General features: G+C 39.6%; 1 protein-coding gene across 4 annotated transcripts in view; it reads right to left on the bottom strand.

Annotated features, from left to right (window-relative positions):
- Nucleotides 1–6906: 6906 nt before the first annotated feature.
- Nucleotides 6907–25118, bottom strand: part of RANBP3 (RAN binding protein 3) — a 65985-nt gene continuing 47773 nt past the window's right edge. For all 4 annotated transcript variants that reach the window (XM_066566111.1, XM_066566115.1, XM_066566114.1 and 1 more), the window contains 9 exons: nt 23033–23152; nt 22402–22505; nt 20013–20091; nt 18996–19098; nt 18002–18126; nt 15674–15794; nt 13972–14114; nt 12135–12318; nt 6907–11270 (listed from right to left, as the gene is read on the bottom strand). In XM_066566111.1, coding sequence (XP_066422208.1) covers nt 11227–11270; nt 12135–12318; nt 13972–14114; nt 15674–15794; nt 18002–18126; nt 18996–19098; nt 20013–20091; nt 22402–22505; nt 23033–23152 — 1023 coding nt within the window. In that variant the 3' untranslated portion in view covers nt 6907–11226. The remainder of the gene's footprint in view (nt 11271–12134; nt 12319–13971; nt 14115–15673; nt 15795–18001; nt 18127–18995; nt 19099–20012; nt 20092–22401; nt 22506–23032; nt 23153–25118) is intronic.

The following is a 25118-nucleotide window of genomic DNA, read 5'->3' on the forward strand; positions in this document are numbered from 1 at the left end:
ATGCTGCCTGCTGGGAGGGGGAGACTTCAACCTCGAAGGTGAGTGTGTTTAAGGTATCAGGAAATAAAGAATGAGAAGACATTAGAAAACTTGGCCCTCTCCACCTCCAGTAGCCCCAGCTGCACCTCCCTTGCCCCCTGATGGGTCTAGCCAAAACACTAGGAACAGAATGGCACAATGAGAGGAAAGCAGATCAGGGGATGGGAACCAAGCAATAGTACTATATCCTCTGAGAAAAGTACCACTGGGTGGGGTGCAGGAAGGAATTGGATTTGTAACCGTACCTCTCAATTCCTCTGACGTGAGAATGTTCAAGAAAGAATTAAAAGAAAGAACCATCTAGTTCAGGTATGACAATTCCCTATTGGATTAGTGGAACAGTTTGACCAGTTTCTGGGGCCCAATATTTCTACATGGGAAGAGATGCAATCAATAATGACCATGTTATTCACACCAGAGGAAAGACAGATAATCCAGCCAGCTGGGATACGGATATGGGAAAGGGAGCACATGCAAGGACCTCCTGGGGACCTGAAAATATCTGTAGTGTGCCCCAGTTGGGACCACAACAGCCCTGGGGGAATACAAGACATGGAAGAGTACAGAACATTAATTATAAGGGGTATCAAAGAAGTAGCTCCATGAAATCAAAATGCTTGTAAAGCTTTCAATGAGCAGCAAAAGAGGGAAGAAAATTCAACAGAATAGCTAGAAAGTTTGAGGAAATATATGAGGTAATATTCAGGGGTTGACCTGTAGGAGTCCTTAAAATCAGAGGGTTTTGGGAGAGCTGCAAAAGACAGGCCTCAGAGATAACAGAACTGCAATTAGAGCTAAGTAGCCATAAGATTTGTCAGCAGAAAAATGATATAAGTAGAAAAGTAAGGACAAATAGAACAATGGTCTCTGTATTAACGCTTGTCTAGAATAACTCCCTAAGCTAGAGAAAAGTATATCTAGCCAGATGTTAAGAAGTTCTAAGCTTAATAATGGAGCTCTGTGCATTGTGTTTTAAGGCTTACAAGCAGTTGTATTCGAAAGATGCAGGCATTGTTTTAACAAAAGGTATGTGTGCTTATAGTGATTGGATAGAACTACTGTCAATATGCTTTTGCTTTGGGTGATTGGTCAAAAAACTTTTGAAGTAAGTTGAAGTAACAAAGAACTTTTGGAGTAATTGAAGTAACATTCTTTGCCTGCTGCCGGGGACGTGAGCTGCTGGCATTTCCCCATTGTCATAACCATGTAATGAGACTGATGCTAGAAAATAAACAACTTGAGACACGTTCCTCAGCAGTTCTGTCACATTCATGATTTGTACACAGACCCCTGGCCAGCAATATGACCCTGATACAATCGCCAGACAGATCTTACTAAAGATAAATTTTGTCAGTCATGCATGGCCAGATGTACGTAGGAAGTTAGAAAAGTTAGATGGTTGGCAAGAAAGGAGATTAGAAGATCTTTTAAGAGAGACACACAAAGTGTATGTAAACAGGGATGAAGAGAAGGCCAAGGCAAAAGCCGAGGTAATGATAACCACCATTAGGGAAGGACAACAGCACGTAAAGAACAACCCATCTAAGGGAGGGGGACCCCAAATGTGAGAAAACGGAGGGGGGATGCAGCTCCTTGGGACTGGACACAAAAAAGAGAGTTTGGGAGATGGGGGAACCTAGGACCAGTTTGCTTTTACTGTAAAGAGAATGGGCATATCAGAAAGAATTGCCCCCAAAGGGAAAAGGACCTGAGAGTCTATGAGACTGAGCAAAAAGGAGAAGCAGAAGATTAGGGGTGTCAGGGGCTCTACCTCCTGGGGACAGAATACCATCCGGAGCCCTTGATAACTTCAAAAATGGGTCCCCAGGAGGAAGAATTGGAATTCTTGTAGACACAGGGGCTGAAAGAACTTGTGTTTGTAGATTCCAAAGAGGTGCAAAAAGGGTCAAGATACCATGCAAGTAGTAGGTGCAAAAGGGGAAGGGTGCAAAGTCTCATTTATAAAGCAAGTAAAGTTTGAAGGGACAAATAAAATAGGGATTGGGAATGTCCTATAAGTTCCAGAAGCTGGGTGCAGTTTGTTAGGATGGGATTTACAGGTGCAGTTGGACATTAGAGTACTCCCAGAGGAAACAAAAATGGTAGTTAAGCTTCTTCAATTAAGGGAAGAAGATAAGAAAAAAATTCATAAAATGGTATGGGCAAAACTGAAAAATCGAGGTAAATTAAACATGAAACCTATGGTAATAAAAATAGTTAATGAAAACCATCTAGTTCAGGTATGACAATATTCACTCTCCCTGGAAGGGAGATGAGGACTACGGCTGGTGATCCAGGGCCTACTTGAGGAGGGGACCTAGAACCATGTATGTCCCCCCATAATACACCCATATTACCAGTAAAGAAGTCAAATGAGACTTACAGGCTTGTCCAAGACTTAAGAAAAGTGAATAAAAGAACAGTGGATCGATACCCAGTAGTGCCTAACCCCTGTACACTACTGACATCCCACCAGTGGTTTAGTGTGATAGACCTAAAATGTGCTTTTTGGGCTTGCCCACTAGCAGGATAAAGTAGAGATACATTTGCCTTTGAATAGAAGGACCCTGATTCAGGGAGGAAGCAATAGCTTTGGTGGACTAGCTTACCCCAAGGGTTTTCCAAATCCTCAAACCTATTCAGTGGTCAAGCACCAGGAGAAGTACTACAACTTTCTCCATCAAACCTGAGTTAAAACTTATCCAATATGTAGATGATTTGTTTCTCTCAGGACAGGAAGAAAAAGAAGTTTGGGAATCCACCATGGCGTTAAATTTTCTGGGGGACCAAGGACTTCAAGTATCAAAAGGGAAACTCCAATTTGTAGAGCAAGAAGTAAAATACCTAGGACATGTAATTTGTCAAGGGAGCTGGTGACTGAACCCTGAGAGAATTACAGGCATAGTGTCACTTCCACGGCCTAAAACTAAGAGAGAAGTCAGAAGGTTTCTAGGCTTGTTGGGATATTGTAGGCTACGGATTGAAAGATACCCGCAGGCCATCAAGTTCTTGTATAAAAAGTTAGTAGAAGAAGAGATTAGGTGGGAAAAAGAAGATGAGCAAAAGTTTGAAGCTTTAAAGCAAAACTTAGTCAGTGTACTGGCACTGAGTCTTCCTGCCTTAGACAAACCCCTTTATCTGTAGATATAGAAAAAAAGGTAGCTCATGGAGCACTAGCCCAAGACTGGGGAGGATCCAGGAAACCAGTGACTATTTATCAAAATTACCAGACCCTGTTAGCTGGGGATGGGCGACCGGCATTCAGATGGTGGCAGTGACTGCCCTACTTGTAGAAAGCAAAAAATTAACCTTTGGGGGAAAATTGAATATATACATCCCACACTCAGTTAGGAGTATCCTGAGCCAAAAGGCTGAGAAATGGCTCACTGATTCCCAAGTGTTAAAGTATGAAGCCATCTTAATAGCTAATGATTTAGAAATAATCGTGAGTAACCAAATCAACCCTGCCCAGTTTTTGTATGGAGAACTAGATGAGGAACTAATACATAACTGCCTAGAGGTTATAAACTATCAAACTAAAGTAAGAGAGGACTAACAGATCAACCACTCCAAGGAGGGAAATGATTGTACATCGCTGGATCTTCAAGGGTAATCCAGGGGCACCAGGTATCGGGGTACGCTCTAGTGGATGAGGGGTTGGAGCCATAGAAAAGGGCAAGTTACCTTCCAACTAGTCAGCCCAAGCATGTGAGTTATATGCCCTAAAATGAGCTCTGGAAATATTAAGACAGAAAAGAGGAACAACATATACAGACTCAAAATACACTTTTGGAGCAGTGCATACCTTTGGAAAAATTTGGAAAGAAAGGGGGCTATTAAATTCAAAGGGAAAAGAACTGATTCACAAGAAACTTATTTAAGAAGCATTAGAAACCTTACAATTACCAGGGGAAGTAGCAGTAGTATATGTTAAAAGACATCAAAAAGGGGTGACTCAAGAGGCACAAGGGAACAATTTAGCATATTTAGAAGCTAAAAATGCAGCTGAATCAGGGACAGAAAAATTAATGATGATATTACCCCCATGAGAGAAATGCAAGAAGTCCCTGTATTCAGTGGGACTGAAGAGGAAGATCTCCTTAAAACAGGAGCCAAGAAAGACAACAACGGGAAGTGGAGATTAGCAGATGTGAGGCAAATGTTGAATAAAAAGTGGACTTTACCGAACTTCCCCAGGTACCCTGGTGGAAGCTTTTGCTAATGATAGTAGGTCACTTGACTCATTGGGTAGAGGCAGTACCAACTGTTAAAGCCAATACCAATGTTGTGAGTAAAACACTTCTAGAATCAATCATCCCCTGATAGGGGATGCTAAACAGGATTGATTCAGACCAAGGAACTCATTTCACATCTAAAATATTGCAGAAAGTTGTTTGAACACTGGGAGTAAAATGGGAATTACACACTCCATGGCATATGCAGAGTTCTGGTTGTGTTGAGAGGATCAATCAAACTCTTAAAAGAACTCTAGTTAAGCTGTTGATTGAAACCCAGATGTATGGATAAAATGTCTCCCTTTAGCCTTGTTACAAATTAGAACCCAGCCCTGGTCAGATCTGGGGGTCTCAGCTGATGAAATGATGTTTGGGTTACCCTTTTTGACCTTGCCCCAGGAGGTTGCCTGTGAGGAAGGGGAAGCCAATGCCAAGAAATATGTCTATAGCACAAACCTTAGAAGGCTAAGACATAAAGGGGCAATTCCTCAAACTACCACCCTGGATTTCAGAATCCTTAATATTAACGCTGGAGATTGGGTAATGATCAAGTCATGGAGAGACCAGCCCCTAACTCCTCAGTGTATCAGCCATGCAAACTGCAGAGCGGGGATGGACTCATGCTAACAGAGTTAAAGGCCCAGTAGAAGAACCCAAAGAATGGACTATAACATCCAGACCGGGTGAAATGAGATTGACTCTCAAGCAGAGACCAAGAGAAACAACAAGATGCCCAAAGAGTAGAGTCAAGTTTCCACCAGCCAGCTTGAGAACTGTTTTTGTGTTTTAATGGGCAAGAAATTACAAGCATCTGTTGAGGGAAAGTACACAAGGGACCACAAGAGGTAATGGGACAGCCTCCTTAAGAACAGTAAGTAAAGTAAGACAAGGAGTGGAGGGCAAGACCAGGTTGGTCCCTTTGTTCACTACCAAGAAGATTCCATAGCCCTGATGTGGGTAGCAACCCCATAGGCATGGTATGGTAGGGGCAAAAAAGGCCATACTGGACCTTTATTATTCCTCAGTTGTCTTTTAATACAAAAGGGATTAGAGGGCAAGACCGAGTTGGGCTCTGTACTCATCACTAAGATTCACCTACTCTGGGTAGGAACCCAATAGGCAAGGTAGATGGGACTCAAAGCCATACTGGACCTCTGTGATGTCCTTTTGTCCATTCCAAATAAGTGTGTCTAGGAAAAACCTGACATTTTTTCTCCAGTTCTCACTGTCCTTGCCCACATCAATAGATGTTAGTATGACTCATTCAAGAGAAAAAAAATTTTTAAGTTAATTGTTTGAGCCAAATGACTTATAGAAAAGGAAAAGGGGGGTTTGTTATAGATGAGCAATGTGATGGTTGATTCTCACAATTAAAGAGCAAATATTAAGCATATGTTAAGAGAAATTTTGTAGACGTATAGTTATGTTTTTCCCCCCTTGCACTGTTATCACAGGATGGCCTGGGTAGTCCAGACACTTGGGAGGATGGACTAACGTGTTACTATGGCAACACCTGACCTCCAATCAAGATGTAAGAAAATTATCTCCAGCACTGAACAGTGAAGAAGGAGTCGATTGACAAAACTTTGGGAGTGGCTAACAGGTTAAACGACAGAACATCCATTGTGTGGATGAGCAGATGGTGATAGAATCCCTTGCTCCTGGTGCACTGTATTATTTTCTCTATTCAGTCATCTGTTGTACTTTTTGATAAGGCTTTAATAAACCTTCTAAATTTTTTAAGTGAGTGTCATTTCTCACAATTTGGGTTCCTATTATCTCAAAAACCTTTTCAAAAATGGCAGAACCATCCATCATCAAATTGCATTCAAAACATTATCCCATCCCTCCCTCTCAGGAGCTTTCTGTAGGGCCTTGTCCAATAGATCTCCTGGCTGCAGCAGAATTTGTGCTCTGAATTCTCTGAAACAGGAATCTATCTTGTCTGCTAAATGGGCTACAGACAGCAAGCTGCTTTTCAGAGGACAGGGTACAGTCAGCACATGGATGCTCAGTTACCAGCAGCAGACACCCTGCAGTGGGGGCTCAAAGACACCTCCTCGTCTCTGGAACAGAGGAAATCAAACATAATATCAGCATTTGGCTTTTCCAGTTCCATTAGAAGCTGAAGGTAAGCTACCAGAATTTGATCACGAGTGGTTCATTTAAAATAACCCCACCTTTAATTCACAGATAACCCTGGAAAAAAGGCATTCACTGCACACCCATGCAACAAAATTACCAGTGTTCGCAGTGACAAATTCAGCTTTTGTATCTTTATAATAGGACAAGTTTTGGAAAGGAGTCTTTGAAAGAAGGTAGCCAAAAGGGAGCTCTGAATACTACCTTCAAATGAGACTTTTATTTACAGAAATTATCTGTAAGCATTTCTTAATGAGATACCTGTACTTTCACCTAGCAAAAAAGAATCAAGGCTGACTGTCCAATTTAGCAATTCTCTCTTGCACCTGTGTTGGTCTGTGATGATTTCACAGGAGGGAAAAAAAAAAGAAACCCTTTAAAAAAATTAAACCATCTTTGTAACATCCTGTCTGAAAATCTGCTACCCACAGAATGGACCAGAGTTCAATTTAAGCCAGTCAGTGGACAGAAAGACCAAGTAACACCGGGAGAAAAAGCACACAGTGAAAAGTCAGTTTAATAAAATCTTGTATGACAAATTATAGCAATTATCATAACTGGAATTCCTAAAACTAGAGAAGATTATGGGAAACATGGTAAATTTTGAAATATGTAACATGTTTCTAGAAAGTAAATAAACCATTTTATACACTCACTGGGAGAGCAAGAGACCAGTTGAACTGCATAATGGGATGTGTTAGGAGCAGTCATTTAATGGCAGTAATATCCGAGCAATGGCATCAATTGATACTTCAGGGAACAAAGAGGAGCCATTACAAAGTTGGACGGTTTTTATTCCTGCAGGCTTCTAACAATCTGGTCACCTCCCACCCTAGTTCTAGTGCAGGATGGCTGAGGACTCATTTATTGAGATCATTTCCTGCCCTGTCTTTTCTAAAGCAGTGAACAAGGAACGGGACTACAGAAAGATGTGTTATTACAACATTCTCTTACCTTTATGTTTGTTTCCTGTGGGTGTCTTTTTTTTTTTTTTTTCATTTTTTGCCATTTTATGGCTAAGAGGCTTAGTTCTGGTTTCAGTGACATCACCATTCTAACAACATTTTCATGGAATCACAGAGCACGATGAGTTGCAAGGGACCCATTAGGATCATCAAATTCAGCTCCTGGCCCTGCACAGGGCACCCCACCCTATGAGTGAGAGCACTGTCCAAATCCTTCTTGAATTCAGGTTGGTGCTGTGACCACTGCCCTGAGGAGCCCATTCCAGTTCAAAAATCACTCTGGGTGAAAAGCTTCCTGATATCCAAGCTAAACCTCCCCTGACTCAGCTTCATGCTGTTTTCTCAAGCTCTGTCATTGGTCATCAGTGTACAGACTGGTACCTTCCCCTAACCTCCCCTCATGAGGTTGAAGACTGCGTTGAGATCTCCCCTTAGTCTCCCCTTCTCCAAGCTGAACAAACCAAGTGCCCTCAGCAGCTCCTCATACACCTTCCCCTCTAGACCCTTCCCCATCCTTGTGGCCCTTCTTGGACACCCCTCTACTAGCTTAATGTCTTTTTTATACTGTGGTGCCCAAAACTCACCCCAGAACTCAAGGTGACGCTACCCCAGTGCAGAGCAGAGAGACACAATCCCCTCCCTCACCCAATTGGCCTGATGCCCCCCCATGGACATGGTTGGCCATCCTGGTTGCCAGAGTACACTGTTGAGTCATCAGCAAGCATGTTCAACTTTACTACACTCTTCAGTATTTTTTTTTCCACTTGGAAACCTGAAAGGCTGTACCTGTGTGGGTCAGCAGCCAACAGGCTATAAGGAATTGTCAACACCACACAAAAGTTAACAAGAGGCCTAAGGGGAAAGATGGAGCACAAGCACGATCAAGGGGAAGATTGCTGTAAGGCAGCAGAGCTCGTCAACATTACCCTCCCCTCGCACAGCCGCTGCTTGGTACAGGAAACACAACGCAGGGCTCAGGGTGTTTTGTTTGCTTGCTTGCTGATACAGGTTTTAATGTAATTCCCATGTACATTTTGATATGACAGTCTTACATAGATCTTTTGAGACACATGGGCATTATCCAGTTTTGCCTGTCACTGGCTTACTAAGGCTTAAAGCAGAGAGCTAAGTCAGGGTTTTGCTTTGGCTAACTGTATCTTCCTGGGCAGGGCCTGAACTCAACCCGCTGCCAATTCTGTTGGGATGCACAGCAACACAATTCTGTCGGGATGCACAGCAACATTTCTGCCTTCACTGTAAACATTTATGCAAAGCTTCTAGCTAAAAATAAAATCTACATCAGTAAATAGTTGCCAAAATTTTTAGAAAGCTGTAAGTGATTGTGTACCATCAAACCCCAAAGCAAGCATGCTTATTCAATATTTCTGAATCTTCATGCACCATCAATTGCATGTTAGGTAAAACGCTTCAAAGTGAGACTCAGCATGGACGCCATAGAGCCTGGGACCAGGAAATAATGCCTGTTTTCACAAAAGTAGGCCATGCAGGCCAAGACACCTTATTACTTTCCCTTATGAACAAGCTGCTGACAAGAAACAGCTTTACGGTGCAAGGGTTTTTGAAAAGAGTAGTTTAAATCTGAGTATCTCAACAATGTAAAAAGATCCCAGATCGAAAATGCAGATCACTTACTCTAAAGTCCCCAGACCTTGTGATGCAGAAACAATTGTGTAGTGGGTACTAAGAAATCTGCCATGTTCCTGTTGAAGCATGCCAAGAGTAGGGAGTGCAGCAACAGGTCTGTTCATTGGTAAAAACCCCCATAACCCTAAGGAGGAAAAAAGAAAACCAAAATGCAAGAAGGCATGAGCAGACAATCCAGAGAGCTCAAGATGCAGTGGCACAGCTTATCATTAGCCCTTTCCAATTTCCACAAAAGTAATCACAAATGTTCCTTCAACTGGCTATCAGGAAAAGGGAAAGCACCCTCTGCCCCAACAGCATCTGTCTTCAGTGATGATTAACAACAGAAAACAGGGGAAAACTTGTTCTTGACTGCCAGTGAAAAGTGTGTTTCATTAAAATAGAAGCAATATGGACTGCTTTACTATTTGAATACAAAATTTCAAAGTTGATTTTGTGCTATAACCTGGGTTTCCGTTTTCAATTCATGCTACATCAAATGCTTCTTCCCCTTTCATTTTCTTTTAGGTGATGCCATTTTAGATTGTTAACCTACAAAAGAGCAAGCATGCGAGTCAGAAATTATCTATCAGCAAACTATTTATAAAGGAAATAGAACAATTTGGGGAATTTAAAGCGAAAATGACCTGGTGACTACCAAATTCCAACCTTGCTGGACAAGAACATACCATAGGTTTCAATAAGAAAATAAAACTCAACTTTCACATAAAAGGCTCAAATGATTAAAAAACACCCAAAGGAAGGGGAAAAAAAAAAGTTATTGTTACAGTAGGAGTACTTCAGAATTGCACACAGAAAACCACGTTTTTGCTTTTATTTGTGGTGGAACAGAATACAATAACCTTCAGCCCAAACTACTCAAGGCTGGGAGTATTACCTTTTTCTTCATGCTGCAAGACTTCAGGAAATGGAACAGGGACAAAAAGGGTTTAGAAGTTAAATTTTCTATTTAAGGCCATTAATTCAGCAAGATTTAAAAAAATGTCCTCAACTTTAAGCATGAAGAGTTGCATTGACTTCAGTAAGATTATTCACATACAGTTAAGTCAGGCAAGTGCTTAAATGGCTTGTTGAATCAAGCCATTAAATGAGAGCTGCTTTATTATACAGATTTATTTTAATGGCTGGCAGAGCTCATTACATGAGCCTATTTTATTCTTCCAAGGGCTAACAGCTGTTTTGTCATTAACTTTTCTGAAGGTGTAACCTGTATGCCTCCTGCACTTTACTGTAGCCACAGAAACAATGTTTTCTAAGAAAAATTGTATGCAACATCTATCATATATAGTGGCTTAGCTCTCCCTTAAATAGTAACAGAAAAGAACAGTACAAAACAATAGTTTCACTTTTTTAACACACAAGAGCATCTTATTGAAAAACTAAAATAAAAAAGTCTCACCACAATATAAATCCCCAAAAAATAATAATGAAATGGGAAGAAAAAAGGAGTTAGCAAAACGTCCTGCAGACTTTAAAGTCTCTTATCGCATTAAAAAAGCTTTTCTGGTCAATCACAATGTTTTGTTTCTTTCTGTTTACAAACCCACTAGACAGCAAACAATGGTGTCCACATCCACAACCTATGTTGGGATTAAAAGGTAAAAACATAACCTGCCCCATCTACAGTCCAAAAAAAATAAAGGAACCCAAAAGGGCAGCCAGTGAGTATAGGAGCTAGTGAGGACCGGGTTTCCCTGCGTAAAGGGGAGTAGGGGTTATAAAAGCAGAATTCGAGTTGGAACCATATCGAAAAGTTCTATCTTGGAGACCTGCAAGACATGAACTATTGAAGAAACAGCCAAAAGGTCCCAATGAAAAGCTGTGACGTGACAAGCTGTGATGTGCCATTTTAATTACAAGGAAGAGGGGAAATGGTTGGGGGTGGTTGCATTTTGTGTTTATGTTGTTTTGGGGTTGGATTTTTTTTTTTTTTTTTTGCTCATCAATATGATGAGCTTTCAACGTCCCAAACCACATTCAGGTAGTTTCCAAGTCTGCTATTTTTTGTGTGGAATCTACTGATCCAGACCAAAAACCCAAACAAACAGAACAGAGATGCACAGTTTTCTTAAGTCCTGGAGCTTTCAAAACCGCCTGAAAGAATTGCTGGCCTGGGGTATCCAGAGATGCCTGCAAGATGGTGTTCATAGCAGCCTTGCAAGCAGATCGGCTCACATCTGCTATGTGCTGCCAACGTTCTGCCCATCACCTTCATCATTAGGACCTGAAACAATAAAAGTAGTTCTTGGTCATAAGAAATATCTTTTGTTTCTTGCCTTACAGTAAGAGACCTATCCCAAGTAGCTTACGTAAGTCTCAGATTCAGGTGTTCAATGAGAGATGAAAACCGTAGAATTCCTCCTCTCCCACCTTGGATATGGCCTTCTCCAGACTAAGATGTGTCTACTGTAGAATTTTATGTTCTTGACTAATCTAGTTCAGGAATCCCAGCGGCATCCAAAAACCTAAAAGCTCAGTTTCCAAGCTCTTCAATCTTCCCACTGCTTTTGTTCATATTCATTCCTCTTTTTTTCCCCTTCTGTGAATCAGGATGGAGGACTGTCAAAGGCTCTATGTTCTCAGCCACAAGAAAGATGACTTCCAAGTTGAGAGTACAAAAGGAAGCCTTCCTCAAACTGAAGACTAGTATTTTTCTTAAATTATGATCTCCTCATGCGCAATAAAAAAAATTATACTCCTTCCATGCCCCTTTGTAAACCTTCTGCTTTCCAAACAGCTCCCTACCGAAAGGTCATTCTGGATGCTGTCTACTGATTCTGAGTCAACTCAGGTTTCATGTGCAACTCCTGGCCATGATGAAAGTAAAAATGAAACTCAGAACTACCCTTAGAAATCCTGTAAATGATAAAAAGCACAGAAAACCTCTACTAAACTGTAGGATGTAACTCACAGGCAGCACAGGAGCCTTTTACCAGTTTGGAGAAGAAGCAAGGAGTAGTTGTGCTCAAAAAGGAAAGCCATGCAATAGTCCTACTCCACAGACATACACAAAGAGCACAGGCTGCCTTAAGAAATTACACAGAAGAATGCATGGTAAACAGGAAACACCATTGTCTTTCTTACTTACCACTTCCAACTGATCCTGAAGGTGCAATGACATCATCATCATCACTGTCTTCCTCATTTGACTGCGTTACCTCTGGCTCAGGGGCTACATTCTTGACTTCTTGCTCTTGTTCCACTCTACTGCGCAAGGCCAAGATCCGATGGTGCAATGCAGCATACAACTGCCCTGTATCTTTAGAGCTTGCCTGCATTTTTTAATATTCAGAAATAAGAAAAAGGTGCATGGAATTATAACACAATAAAACACTGCTGACATAATACACAGCAGTCATGCCAAATTTCACAATATACTTTTTAGTTTTCTCATAAAGTGTTTTTCAAACCAGTCAGAATGGGCTGTCCTACACACAGCAGGATATTAGATATACAGAACTCCGGTGGTGAGAGTATATTCCTCTGCTTAGTTACAACTTTCTTTGGCTAACATACCCAGTATTTGCTGATCTCATATAGCCTTCTTCACACAGAAATCACATAGCTTTCCTGACACCTCCCAAAAGCTCATATTAAGAAGACCTTCAATTAAAATCTTGCAGATTTTTGCTGGCCTGTCAATAATTCAACTTCACACATTAGTTAATCATAATCAAGCCAACTGTTTCATGAGGAACTGGCATAAAATTTCAATATGAGATATAATGAGAAAACTCAATGAACAGACAGGCAATTATTCAAAAGTTTTTGAACAGTCTCTGTTTCAGAGGGAAGCATTTTTGACAACCTGTCAAATTCTTTCATAAGAAATAGTTTCCCCAAATTCTTTAATAAAAAATAGTTTCCACCCCATCTGACACTTGGATGCATCAACTCTGTATCTGCAAAATTCCCCTGCAATAAACTGAAATGAAAAAGTAATTCCAAACAAGACACTTTATATCAATACTAAAATCAAGAGTGAGTAACCTGATGACAGATTAACTCAAAACATTCAAAACTAGAAAAATATGGAGAAAAACTTATCCAATAATTTCACTTATTTTTCTTCATCAATGCATATTTGATATCATTAAGTTCAATTCTGGGACTCCAGATCCCAGGCCTACAAACCTAATGTCACAGGGAAAGCTGACCATTTGCTGATGCTCTCAATTTCTGATCCCTAGGAACACTAATTCTTTTGCAAGACACTTGTTCTCTTGCATCTTGTGTAAAATCAGTCTAAATCAAAAGAGTGTTCTCAGACCTCTCCAAATATGTTAGTGCTTTAGCCGGCATTAGGGAATGACCTTTCTCCCTTGCTGATTGCATGATCAGATCTCAAGTGTTTTAGTAATTCTGATTGCGATTGCTGTTCCCCATTTAGTAAGCACAGAAACCACTTTCACTATCCTGTTACTGCTTTAATACACTGCATCAAAGGAAAATCAAATTTAAAATGTGTAAACCTTAAGTACTAAGGTTTGTTCCTTAGTGTTTCCTTTTCAGTGGGCACCTATTCATTCTCCCACACTGCAGACAATGACAGTTTCCCTGTGCTGAAAGTTCCACTAGATCTAATTTTAGTTAAACTACTGCATAAAATCTATTAAATAATGCCAATTTTTTTTTTAATTCAGAAAAGAATCTGCATGAAACAGTCTCAGTATGTGTGAAGCAGATCCCCATGACTCCATGGGCAATGCTTTGAACAACCTGGCTTCCTAGGGCAGCCTTTGATGTGGCATTTGTTCACAACTAGCAAGACTTTTTAGACAAGCAAATCTGCCAAGTGTCTTGTCTTTGGGGCAGGGGTGATGTTAAGACAGTGTAGGGTGCAAATAAAAATGGAATGCTACCTCAGCTACAGTTTAAGTAAGCACCAACTTTAGTATGATGGTTAAGACATATACAGTACTCACTGATATAAGAAAAACTTTAACTCCTTGGTCCTCTGTATCCATGGCGGTGATCCGGATACTCTTTTCACTGGCTTTATCGATCTGCATCTGAGCCCAGAGCTTGGTATTTAAGATTAACCTGAGACTCCCCTGAGTCCTCATCACTAAAGCCAAGTTAGAAGATCAGTTAGGTGGAAAAAGACACATCAGGAAGCTCAAAACAGTCAAGACACTTGTTACTGTACAAGGTTTCAGTGTTTTTACAAATAAGCCCTCTTAGGCTTTTGTCACAACTGTAAATGAGGAGAATGTAGGCTTTGTGTGGGTTTTGGCCGGGGTAGAGTTAACTTTCTTTCCAGTCACTGGTATGGAGCTTTATTTTGGGTTTGTGCGGAACATACAGCTGATATTATAGAGGTGTTTTTGTTACTGCTGAGCAGTGCTTGCACAGAAATAAAGTCTTTTCTGCTTTTCATACTACTACACTGATGAGGAGGATGAGACATTATGGTCATAGGTTGGAGACAGGTACAATAGAAATTACCAATGATCATGTGACAAATAGCTCGGTTTATTGCTCAGTGTCCCCTTTTACAGGGGGTTCCCATGCTTGGACAACTGATTGGTCGGGATCTCTGCACTGCCTAGCTGTGCAATTACATGTCTGCATTCAGGATTGAATGGAATTGGCTGGGATTTTCTGTTTGAGTTCAAATCTATCCTATCATTGCTCACCTAGGGACTTTTTTTCTCTAACCAACCAGTCAAGCCGAATTCAATCTCTGTTTATGGGCAGATTTATCTGTCCAGCTACATACCAGCTGTGCTGTGACAAGTATGTGGGAGGTTATGAGCAGGCACAGCTGGGACAGGTGACCCAAACTGACTAAAGGGATATTCCAGACCACAAAACACCATGCTCAGGATATAAAGCAGGGGGAAGAGGAGGAAGGGAGGACATTTGGAGTGATGGTGTTTCTCCTCCCAAGTCACCATTACACATGATGGGTTCCTGCTGCCCTGGAGATGGATGAACATGTGCTTGCCCAGAGGAAGCAGTGAATTAATTTGTTTTGCTTTGTTTGCAAATTGCATGCACCACTTTTGCTTTCTTTATTGAATTGCTTTTATCTCAACCCAGGAGTTTTCTAACTTTTATACACTTCCAGTTCTCTCCCTGATCCTGCTGGAAAGAGAGAGCAAGAGGCTGCATGGGGCTTGGCTGCTGGCTGGGCTTAAACTGCAACGAGGCTATTGAAGATTATGAGTCATATCTAAAGCTATTTAGTCTGAAGCCTTATATGTTAATACCTTAAAGTTCAGCAGTGGTATCTGAGCAGATAATCTCAGGCTAATGCACATTCCTGCCAGCCTGAACAACTGTGCACTATTCAAGCAGACTTCCCTCATCACAAGCAACCCATCCAAAAGAGCCAGATCTGAATGATGTTACCATAAATTTCTAGGCAAATATTCTAGTTACTAAATATGGCTTGCTTTTATTGGGGAAAAAGTAACTGGAACATCTGCTGCAATAGAAGGGTATGAAGATACTCTCTTTGGAGGCAGTATTCACTAACTGAAGCAAAAAAAAAGGTCCAAACTGCTTCTGAGTTGCTGGAGCTATTAGAAACTTAACTGAATGTTGCTGTGTGTCAAGAAAGAACCTTATGAAAACAGGATGACTGTCATCCAGTATCTCATTTCCCCTGGTTCCTCTTACCCAGCCGAGACTGCAATGTTCCATCATCTGTTGAGGCCATATCATTGAGTCTCAGGAGTCCTCGACCTCTTTCCACCCAAGACTGAGAGCTTTTATCAAATACAAACAGCTTGCACTGAATCTGTAATAGAAAATATGTCTATGGCATAGTGGTTGATTGAAGTAATAATATATTTCTTAGTCACCTACAGTTGAGTAAAAAATATTCAGATTTCATACTGGAATTTTTAATTGTTTATATCTGTGGAAATCAAAACAGTCATCCTCTCTTTTGCAATAAACTTCTCAAAATATGCTGTCTGTTTTCATCAAGTTTTACTAAAAGAAGCTATACATTCTTAAAGAATAAGAGAGTTCAAAATCAAAACAACAAGTAATTTTCAAGTAATATATAAATTTTCACAGAGGAAACCTAATGTCATAGGAGACTGACTTATATCAGTCAATTCTTTTAAAAGCCTTAGGTACACACTGCACCACTGAATATGTTATTTGTTGCTGGGGAGACCCAGTAAATATAATGAAAGCAAAGCAAAATTCTTCCTGTAAGGAAGAAAGGATGAACAAACATGCTAGCTCATTATCGATTCATTATCAAAGCCTGAACAACACAAAGTCATTAATAACTGAGGTTATTAACTGAGGGTTCAGACGTTATAAAATTTAAAAGGTGTATGTATTTTTTCCAACAGTAGGAATACTGAAGGATCTTGACCTACAAGCTCCCTTTTTCTTCCATGCCAAACATCTCTATATCGCCCTCTCTAATCCAATTTCACTGTTACTGCTGAGGTTTTATACCTCAAACCATCACCCCTCAAGCTCCCCACAGATGAGCATGCACTAAGTGGAAAAGATACTTCCATTTCCATTCCCTCCATTTCTCATCTCCTTCACGCCAAAACATCTAGCTCTGTATGTTTTTGCAACATTAACATAGTTCTGTCTGTACAAGTCCCACTTGGAATTTTAATGCATTACATTTCACAAGAAAAAAAGAATTAAAGTTAAGCAAGAGGTCTGTTAAATTACAACATATTCAGGCAAGTCAGTCCTCTATTAAGTATACAACTGCCAAAAGTTGTAGTTTTCCTAAGTGAAACAGGATTCTTATCTCTTCAGTGTCTTGTTCAATTATGTGAAGCACCCAGACATTTCTGAATTAAATAGAAACAGAGATGTACCAGAAGAATCATTTAAAGACCATTTATGTCTGGTAAAAAGAAGTCCAAGAAGGTAAACATTATAGAGTACCATTTTGTAAGGTAACTGATAGGCATTAGATACTGATAGTGCAACTGTTTGGTCTCAGAAGAATAGTGCATTGTGTCTGTAAGAATAAAAAAGTTATCCTTGAAAATAACACAATTCAAATGCTGAGAAACACAATATCTCAAGGAAAAAACTAAACTATAATTGGAGTATAAAGAGAGATGGGAAAAAATACATATACCACTTCATTTTATATGAAAACCCTGCATGTTTTTCTTAAGGATACACTAGAGTTAGTAAGTATATTTAAGTTAATGAATAACTACAATGTTAAATATATCTCTATTAAAATCAGCAGTCTAAGTCATGACCAAATATCCTTCTACAACATCACTAATTCAATTAAGTATCTCAAACCAAATTCCTGAGTGTTTGTGATACAGTTTCTATTTTGCAAGAAAACTAGACTGCTGGCATAAAAAGTCCATTCCAAATTTTAGAAAATCTTCAGTAGTACAACAATTAAAGAACTTAAAATATTTAATTAATTTAAATTTTCTTCAACTAATTGTCTCACAGAACATAGAAGCTTCTATGTGATGGATTCAGGAAAGTATGCTTAAGAATCATCTGGATGGCCTATACGCTAAAATTTATTCAGAAAGAGGAAATTAAGAAACAATGGATAACAAGTTAATAAATAAGGATCTGATATAAATATCTAAATTTGCATTAAACACAAGAAAATACATTAGAGATATAGAGGAAGGCTGAATTGTAGGGAATCAGATGGTGTGCATGCACTGGACATCTGTTATGTGGGGTCAGAGACAGGGACGACACAAACTCTCAGAGATCCAGGCAACAAGAGCAATGGTTTATTATGGAGGCCTGCTGATATAGGGGGTTTGAAACTTCCTGGTTTAAACAGCTGATTGGTTGGGATCTCTCTCTGCCCAGATCTCTGGCCAGTGGTGTGCTTGCATCTAAGCTAAGGACAGGGTTGGCTGAGGATCCCCTGTATAGATTTAAATCCAACCGATCTGTGGACTTGTTACTGTGACAGACATCCATATGAATCCCCACAAACTCAAAGCTCCTCTATCCATTTCTTACCTGTAACACGTTACTTTCAGCTTCCTCCCCAGTAATCACTTCTACCTTCGCTAATAAACACTTCCTTGCTGTTGCTTTAGTATAGGCTGCTGCAGACTCTGCCAGTGATTCTGAAATATTATTAGCTGAACAACATTTTGAGCGTCTGAGAATGATTATCATAAAATTTTGTAAGATATATAAAAGTCTCACACAAGTACACCAGAATTCTGAGACCCTTTGAAATGTATAGAAAACAGACTTTAATGGAACACATTAAAAATTACTGAAATTTAAAGCAGAAGTTAAAGCTTGTCTTTTAATACTTGTTTTACAAGCATAAGGAACAAAATAGATACATTCTCAAGAAGTTCTATCCATACATGCAATAGTTCAAAACCTTTGCATGGACACTTGCTTATCTGTAGATGCTCCAGCAGTACTGATACTCTTGCTAGTCATACAGCTGTGCCTACACATGGACAGTGCATTTAATTTTCTACTTCCATTTGGGCTTGCAAGCAGTTTACTTAAGAAAACCCATGGTTCCCAGAATTTCTGTAATATCTTGACAATTTGAAGTCACAGAATCCAGCAACCAGTTCTGAGTTCAAGCAACATGTGGGACACCCACTCAATGCAACATACATTTGACTCTGAAATTCAGTCACTTGAAATGAAATAGAATTGTTAAAAAAAGTTTGCCACATTTCTCCTAGGTTCTCTACCAAGTCCTACTACCAGTTCTGTTAATTCCCTCTAATTTTATTCCATTGAAGATACTCCCACAACCACAGACTGACAATGAAAAAGAAAGTGCAGCCTGCACATGTTTACTATTAGAGGATCTACAGCATCCAGCAACTTCCACACCCAGCCTGTATCTTTGGTTACAGGAGACAGAGTAAAAGCAACATAAAAATCTTATGTTTTTGAAAAGTAACAGGATATTGAAAAATGCAGTAATTTAAAAAAGGATTAACTACCATTCCTAATATAATATTTTGGTTTTCACCTTTTTCTGGCGTGGCCTCCTGAGAAGACGATTCAGACCCAGACTCTGTAGCAGCATTCTCCTTATTACTCTCTGTACTACCTTCATTTGATTTTGGTGGGCTCTATCACAGAAATAAGAGGAGGTAAACAGAAGGGAGAAAATATACACTAATTCTGCTAAACAGGACTAGTGATCAAGTACTGAGGGTAGCTCCAGTATTTATAAACCATATGGCAAAAAAAAGAATCTCATGGACAACATGCTTTCACAGTCAAAACTATCCTACTATCTTAGCCAAGGAACTGAATGGAGTGTGACCTAAAAACCAGGTTGAATTATTTTCCCTGGAACTGATACCAAATTTCAACCCTTATTTTGAAGCTTTTTGACTTGCTTTGTTCAACATAGCAAGTCAATTTCAGCTACAGCTACTCATGTCATAATCGACTGAACTCCTGCTTTGTAGTTAGACAGGTCTGAACACTCATCATTAAACGTTTCTATTTTGTTGCAGCACAGGAATACAAACAACAGCAGGAAACAGTGAGGTACTAGAAGTTATTCCTTAGGTTGGTACATCATGAACAGCATTTCCAGAATCATATCTCAGTCCTGAGGCAGCTGCTTTACTGCTAGGCTTGAAATCCCATCTGGGGGGAGTCACATTACTGAACTGCTCTGAATTTTGAGGACAAACATAAAATACCCTCTAATACTTATACTCCAATAGCCATTTTAAAGCAACGAGCTGTGCCATAAAATGCTTGAGTACAAGAACCACATGCACTACAGAGAGGGCACTGAATCTCCTTACACTGAGAGTTTGAAAGGGAAATCCTGGAAAGTATGGCTGGACAGACAATAGCTTATAATGAACTTCCTGTGCTGCACTCAAAGTAAGTTATCTTCAAAGGAAACGACTGAAAAAACCCCATACTCAAGTGAGAAGTATAATTAAAGGCTCTCAAAATTCCTGAGTGAGAATCCATAACAAACTGCTGGCAAAATTACAACATATAAATAGTGGATACTCACTAGGACTCGCTCACTCATGTTCTGTCCAAAAACAAACTTGTTGCTAGATGCATCTGCACTGTTCGTAGAGTTCTCTACACTGAAAAAAACCCAAGAAATAAGCCAGGTTTTACAAGATAGAAAATAATACCTTTTTTATTTTCTACTAACAAAATTTCTCAGAAAGTGAGTGATTGTCACTGTCTTTAAGAAAGTAAGCACTGGTTGACACAAACCTAGGTAAAAATTAATCCAACTTAACATGAGAGCACAGTCTAGTTCTACAGAATGAGAATTCTCTCAGAATGCAACAAATTATTTTTTCTCTGTCAAAATCTTCCCCTTCAGATAACTATTAACATATAAAGCAATGCTGAATGCTAAGTGAGGGCTTATTGTCTAATCATATAACATCCTTTTTTTTAAAACGGTATCCTACATGTACAGACTTGAACTACTACATATCTTTAGGTCAATTCTCTCAGAAACGGAAAGAATGGAAACAAAAGCACTTGCAAGATTATAACTGAAGCAAAGGTAGCAGGGATAAGTAATGCCTTTTATCAGAGTAGCTGCAATACCACAGACTATCCAAGAAGTTTCACAATCAAATATCAGCCTTTACTTCTTCCTTACAGAATAAACTTCTTCCTCCCATCAGTATTTTTATTAACAGATTTTAAATCCTATTTAGGAAGAACAGGAGTTTTATTCTTTTAAAAGAATAAAATAATAATAAAAGACAAAAGAATTAAAAAGTCTTTGTTCCTGTCCCTTCCCATCAGGCTACCTTTTTAAGACACCAGTTTGCTCACAGAGTGAACATACAGAAGCAGACCATTCCAAATCAAGCCTACGTGCATTTCACCAAGTTTGGAGAATGGGGACTCACATCTACATGAAACCAAACAAACCTTTAAATTGTACTTATGGAGTTGCTACTTCTGATTAAGGAGATTCCTAGAACAAAGGAGATCCTCAGTGGAAGATAACTTTCCCTCCTAAGGGAATTAAATACCACAGTTCTGAGCTCCAAATCCTGACAGAGAACTCAATGTGGCCTACCAATATCTGCCATGCCACCTAGCATATTTACAGTTTTTAAAGAATTTACAGTGTTATGCAAAGGGAAGAGCTTCCTTTTACAAGTTGATTACCATAATGCTTTGCCATCTCATCAGAAAACCAGAGCCAACTCCCCTTAGAGACAATATTGTTTTTAAGACAAGTTCAAACCTAGATTTCTTGCAATTGACTCACCAAGAATAAATCTTCCCAAAGTAAAGACTCAAATAAAATGACAGTAGGTGTCATATGAGTTGAAAAATATGAAAAAATAGTCTGGTATTTGAAGGCCACATATTAGTAGTTATTATCTGCCAAATCTGATTGAATAAGTCTGACTGTGTCTATTGGAAAGACACTGATCTGGCATCAAGAGGGCAAAGGTGTTCTCTACCTCTCCGGTACAACATCTGAAAAGTTCAGCATCAAAAGTTCATTGACTGCAAAACTGCCTACTGCCTCCTTCATGGTGAACAACAGGATCTTAAAAATGCCAAATATAAAGACAAAGAAAGCATGTATTGGTGCTTTTCCTACAATTATTTCCTTGCCTCAATCTGAATTTCAGCTTATGCCAGGAGCAGAGATGTTGCTCTGCTTCATCACTCTTGGTGGGATTTCCCCTCACATTTTTCCATTAATTCACAGCTCTGTATCTTCTGTTTTCTTATTCTTTACACTACTTAAATTTTTTCACCACTTCTAAGCTAGCATCTTCACAGAGATACAGATTTCATGTATCACTACCTTAGCCACAAGTGAAGGCTGTCAGTTCAGAGGTCATTACTACGTAAGACAGGATTAGCAGTTTTCTCCTGGCTGCCTCACTTTACCTATACATCATGTTTCTTCTGATGTTACTGATGTTATTGTTATTCTTTAGAAGTTCTCTCAAAAACCTCCCACAGTTAGGCTCCTATTTATTCATACAGGCCACTCTGAAAAGGTTACTATCATGGAAAAATTTTAACTGTTCTTCCTTTTATCTGTATCTTATATGAAACCTACTGAACAACACAAATACGGTGCAGATCTCTGTTTCTGATCATTCATGAGAAGAATGTCATGCTTTTTGGTGTCATGCCTCTCATGTCATGCTTTTTGGATTTCTGAAGAGGTGTTGGTGAGGATGTGGTCAAATAAATAATATCAAATGCATCTCCCTTGAAGAGATGATTGAGGATTCCCCCAGATCTGAAGATTGCCATCTCATTCTTCAGAAGTCTAGGTTCCCACTGACCCAGTCTAAGCCCTGCATCCAATAAAGAGCAGAATCATACAGAATTTACGGTAAGGAAAATAAAGAGTAAGGAGAACTGTTATATTGGTTTCCCTGTAGTCTCACCTGGAACTGATGTACTGTAGAAAATAGTTTGTTGCAGAAGGTATATCTGATGTCAGAAGGCCAGCATTCTGCACATCAGCAGTTTCATTGCTTTCATCTCCTAGCTAGAAAAAGAACAAGTATGTATCAATAATTTTAATTACGAAATTTTCAACTCACTCTACCTAAAGACAAAATTTCATCCACAAATGCTTTCTACAATAAAACAATATACGTCCCAATATTACACTTTGTTTTATCATGCTAGGAAACCTGAACAAACCCATCTTCAAGGGGAGGTACTAACAATCCAACTCAGTTATTCTATGCACAAGTTCAATCCCTGGCTCAGCCTATTTTTCCATCTTTTCTGTGAAGTCTTGGTAGCATGGGAACAGCTTAGGACCACATTTCAACTTCATTCTAACCCAAAAAGTAAGAGAAAACACCACATTCTACTGAGCTTTAGCTGTTACTCATGACTGCAGTAGATGCATTTTTTTAAAAAAAGCTTCTTATGTTACTTAACAGAATTCATTTATTAAATGTCCAGAAGACTAGTTTTATTAAACAGACAACTCTTCTGTGTTCATAGCTTTTAATTTTACATATATTCATAAACTCTTAGTCAAGAGAACAAACATGTGTTTACCTTAACTCTATCTCGTAAATTTTGCCCAAAAATGAATGCTTGCTGTGCATTTAGTTCAGCCTTCTCAGAGCAGTCATCATCTGAAGTATTGTTGGACTCCTTTTTCTGACATTCTGCTGCCTAAAGAAATTGAAAAAGGTAGCCAAAGAAGTTGAGTTTCGTTAAATAAAAACACCTTATGACGAGGTGAGTCACACATTCATTTACAATGACAAGCCAATAACATTTTCAGATCTACAAGGGATGTTTTGCATTTAAATAATGTCTCTGTTGTTAAGTGTTTTTCTTAGCAAATCACAGAATAGTTAAGGTTCAAAGGAATTTCTAACAATCACTTGGTCCAAACTCTGTTCAAAGCAGCACCAACTTCAAAATTCTATTAAGCTGCCCAAGATCTCTTATCAAATTTCAAAAACAATCCACGTGACAGTTTTACATTTTGGTAGTCTGGTTCTGAATCATGATTTTAAAGGGTTAAGATTTTAGCGAAGGGTTAGGGCCAATTCATATTGCAGTTAGATACACCAACAATAGGTTAATAATTATTAGATCCTTAAGCTAAACCTAATTGTTATATTACAAATAAGCTCACTTGTAGAAGGAAGTGGAGCAAGTGAACAATTATAGGAACGTACTGAAACCAGTAGAACAGTGCCCAGCACCTGAACTCTATGTCAATCCATCATGAAGCAGGGGCCCTGGATTGTGCCAGAGAGTCACAGAGACCTGACAAAAGACCTTCCTAACTTCATCCCTGGGACCACTGACCCAGTTCAAGACCACCAACCCAATTCAAGAGAAGAATTGAAGGACTAATAACCTCATTTTAATACAAAGCAGGAATGGGAGGTCCTGGGGTTATGCATATATATTATTTTGGGAAATAAATAGAAGGCAAAAATCCTTGTGTGATGTGGTCACGCATTTCGGGGATGACCCCCCCCCTCCCCGTGCCACCCACCAGCGTAATAAACGTATTACTTTCTAACTTTAATTAGTTAGAGAGTCTTTGTCTGTGATTTTTGGTTTTAACAACTTAATTGGCAAGCCATCCAGGAGGAGACTCTGCTCAGCTGTGAGACCACCTTGGGACATGGACCCCCTCAGGGCACCCCCAGTACATTCCTGGAAGAGTGGGCTCCACTGCCTGGACTAGTTCATCCAGCAGCAGACAAGGACTCCTGACTACTAAAATTCTGGACAAAACGGTATGTTTAAAAATTGAAGCAGTTTTAAGTAGTGACCTGTAAGGTGTATGCGTGGTCAAGAAAGGCCGTTGGTAAGTCATGGGAGAGGTCCCACACGCAACTTGTGCCTCTGTAGTGTGCTTGCAAGCTGAAGTTGCAGTTGAAATCTGGTTATCAGCAGAAAGAGTCGTTGAACTTTCGTACCGAGCTCAGGCTTTTGTTGCTAACAGAATGGGATTTTTGCCATTCGTTTTGCCGTAGAGGACTCAGTTTGCTACCAAGTGGGGCTAGCAGTCATAAGGGCAAATCCTGTTCAAAAGTTGTTATGCTGTTGTGTGAATGTGTCCTGACCATGAGAACAATTGTGAGAGCGTTTTTTGGGACGTGCTGTTAGCGCACGACACAAGTGAGAGTTTGGACCCATGGTTCCATTTTCAGGCAACTGAAACAGCCAGGGAAAAACAAGACGAGTGGGGTGCATGACCCTTAATAAAATCCTCTCTCTGCTGTGACTGTGTGTGTGTCTGTGTTTAAGTTATGGGGGACAGAATTTACTATAACACCTGGTGTTAACACTAAAAGGGTTCAGACTCTGAGAAATTATAGGGACGGTGCTTTGCTGTTCAGGTGTTTATATTTATGGAATTTGAAATGTAGATGTTGAGTGCTTTAGTGTAGTGTGTTTGTGTATTGTTAGATTGCAGAAGGTGTTTCCTGTGGGCATAGTAAGATTGTGATGTAATTGTGTTTGGAGCTGTGGTGCTTTTTGAGGCAACACTGCCATCTTGTGTCAAAAGTTGTAAGTGTCACACGTTGAGTGCAAAGTAGTAAAACTGGTTTGTTTGGAGCCTTTGATAAGAGTTGACTTGTGGTTTTAGGTACAGGGATTGTCTTTGTAG

This window comes from Molothrus aeneus, chromosome 27 (assembly GCF_037042795.1).
Source record: "Molothrus aeneus isolate 106 chromosome 27, BPBGC_Maene_1.0, whole genome shotgun sequence".
Taxonomy (NCBI): domain Eukaryota; kingdom Metazoa; phylum Chordata; class Aves; order Passeriformes; family Icteridae; genus Molothrus; species Molothrus aeneus.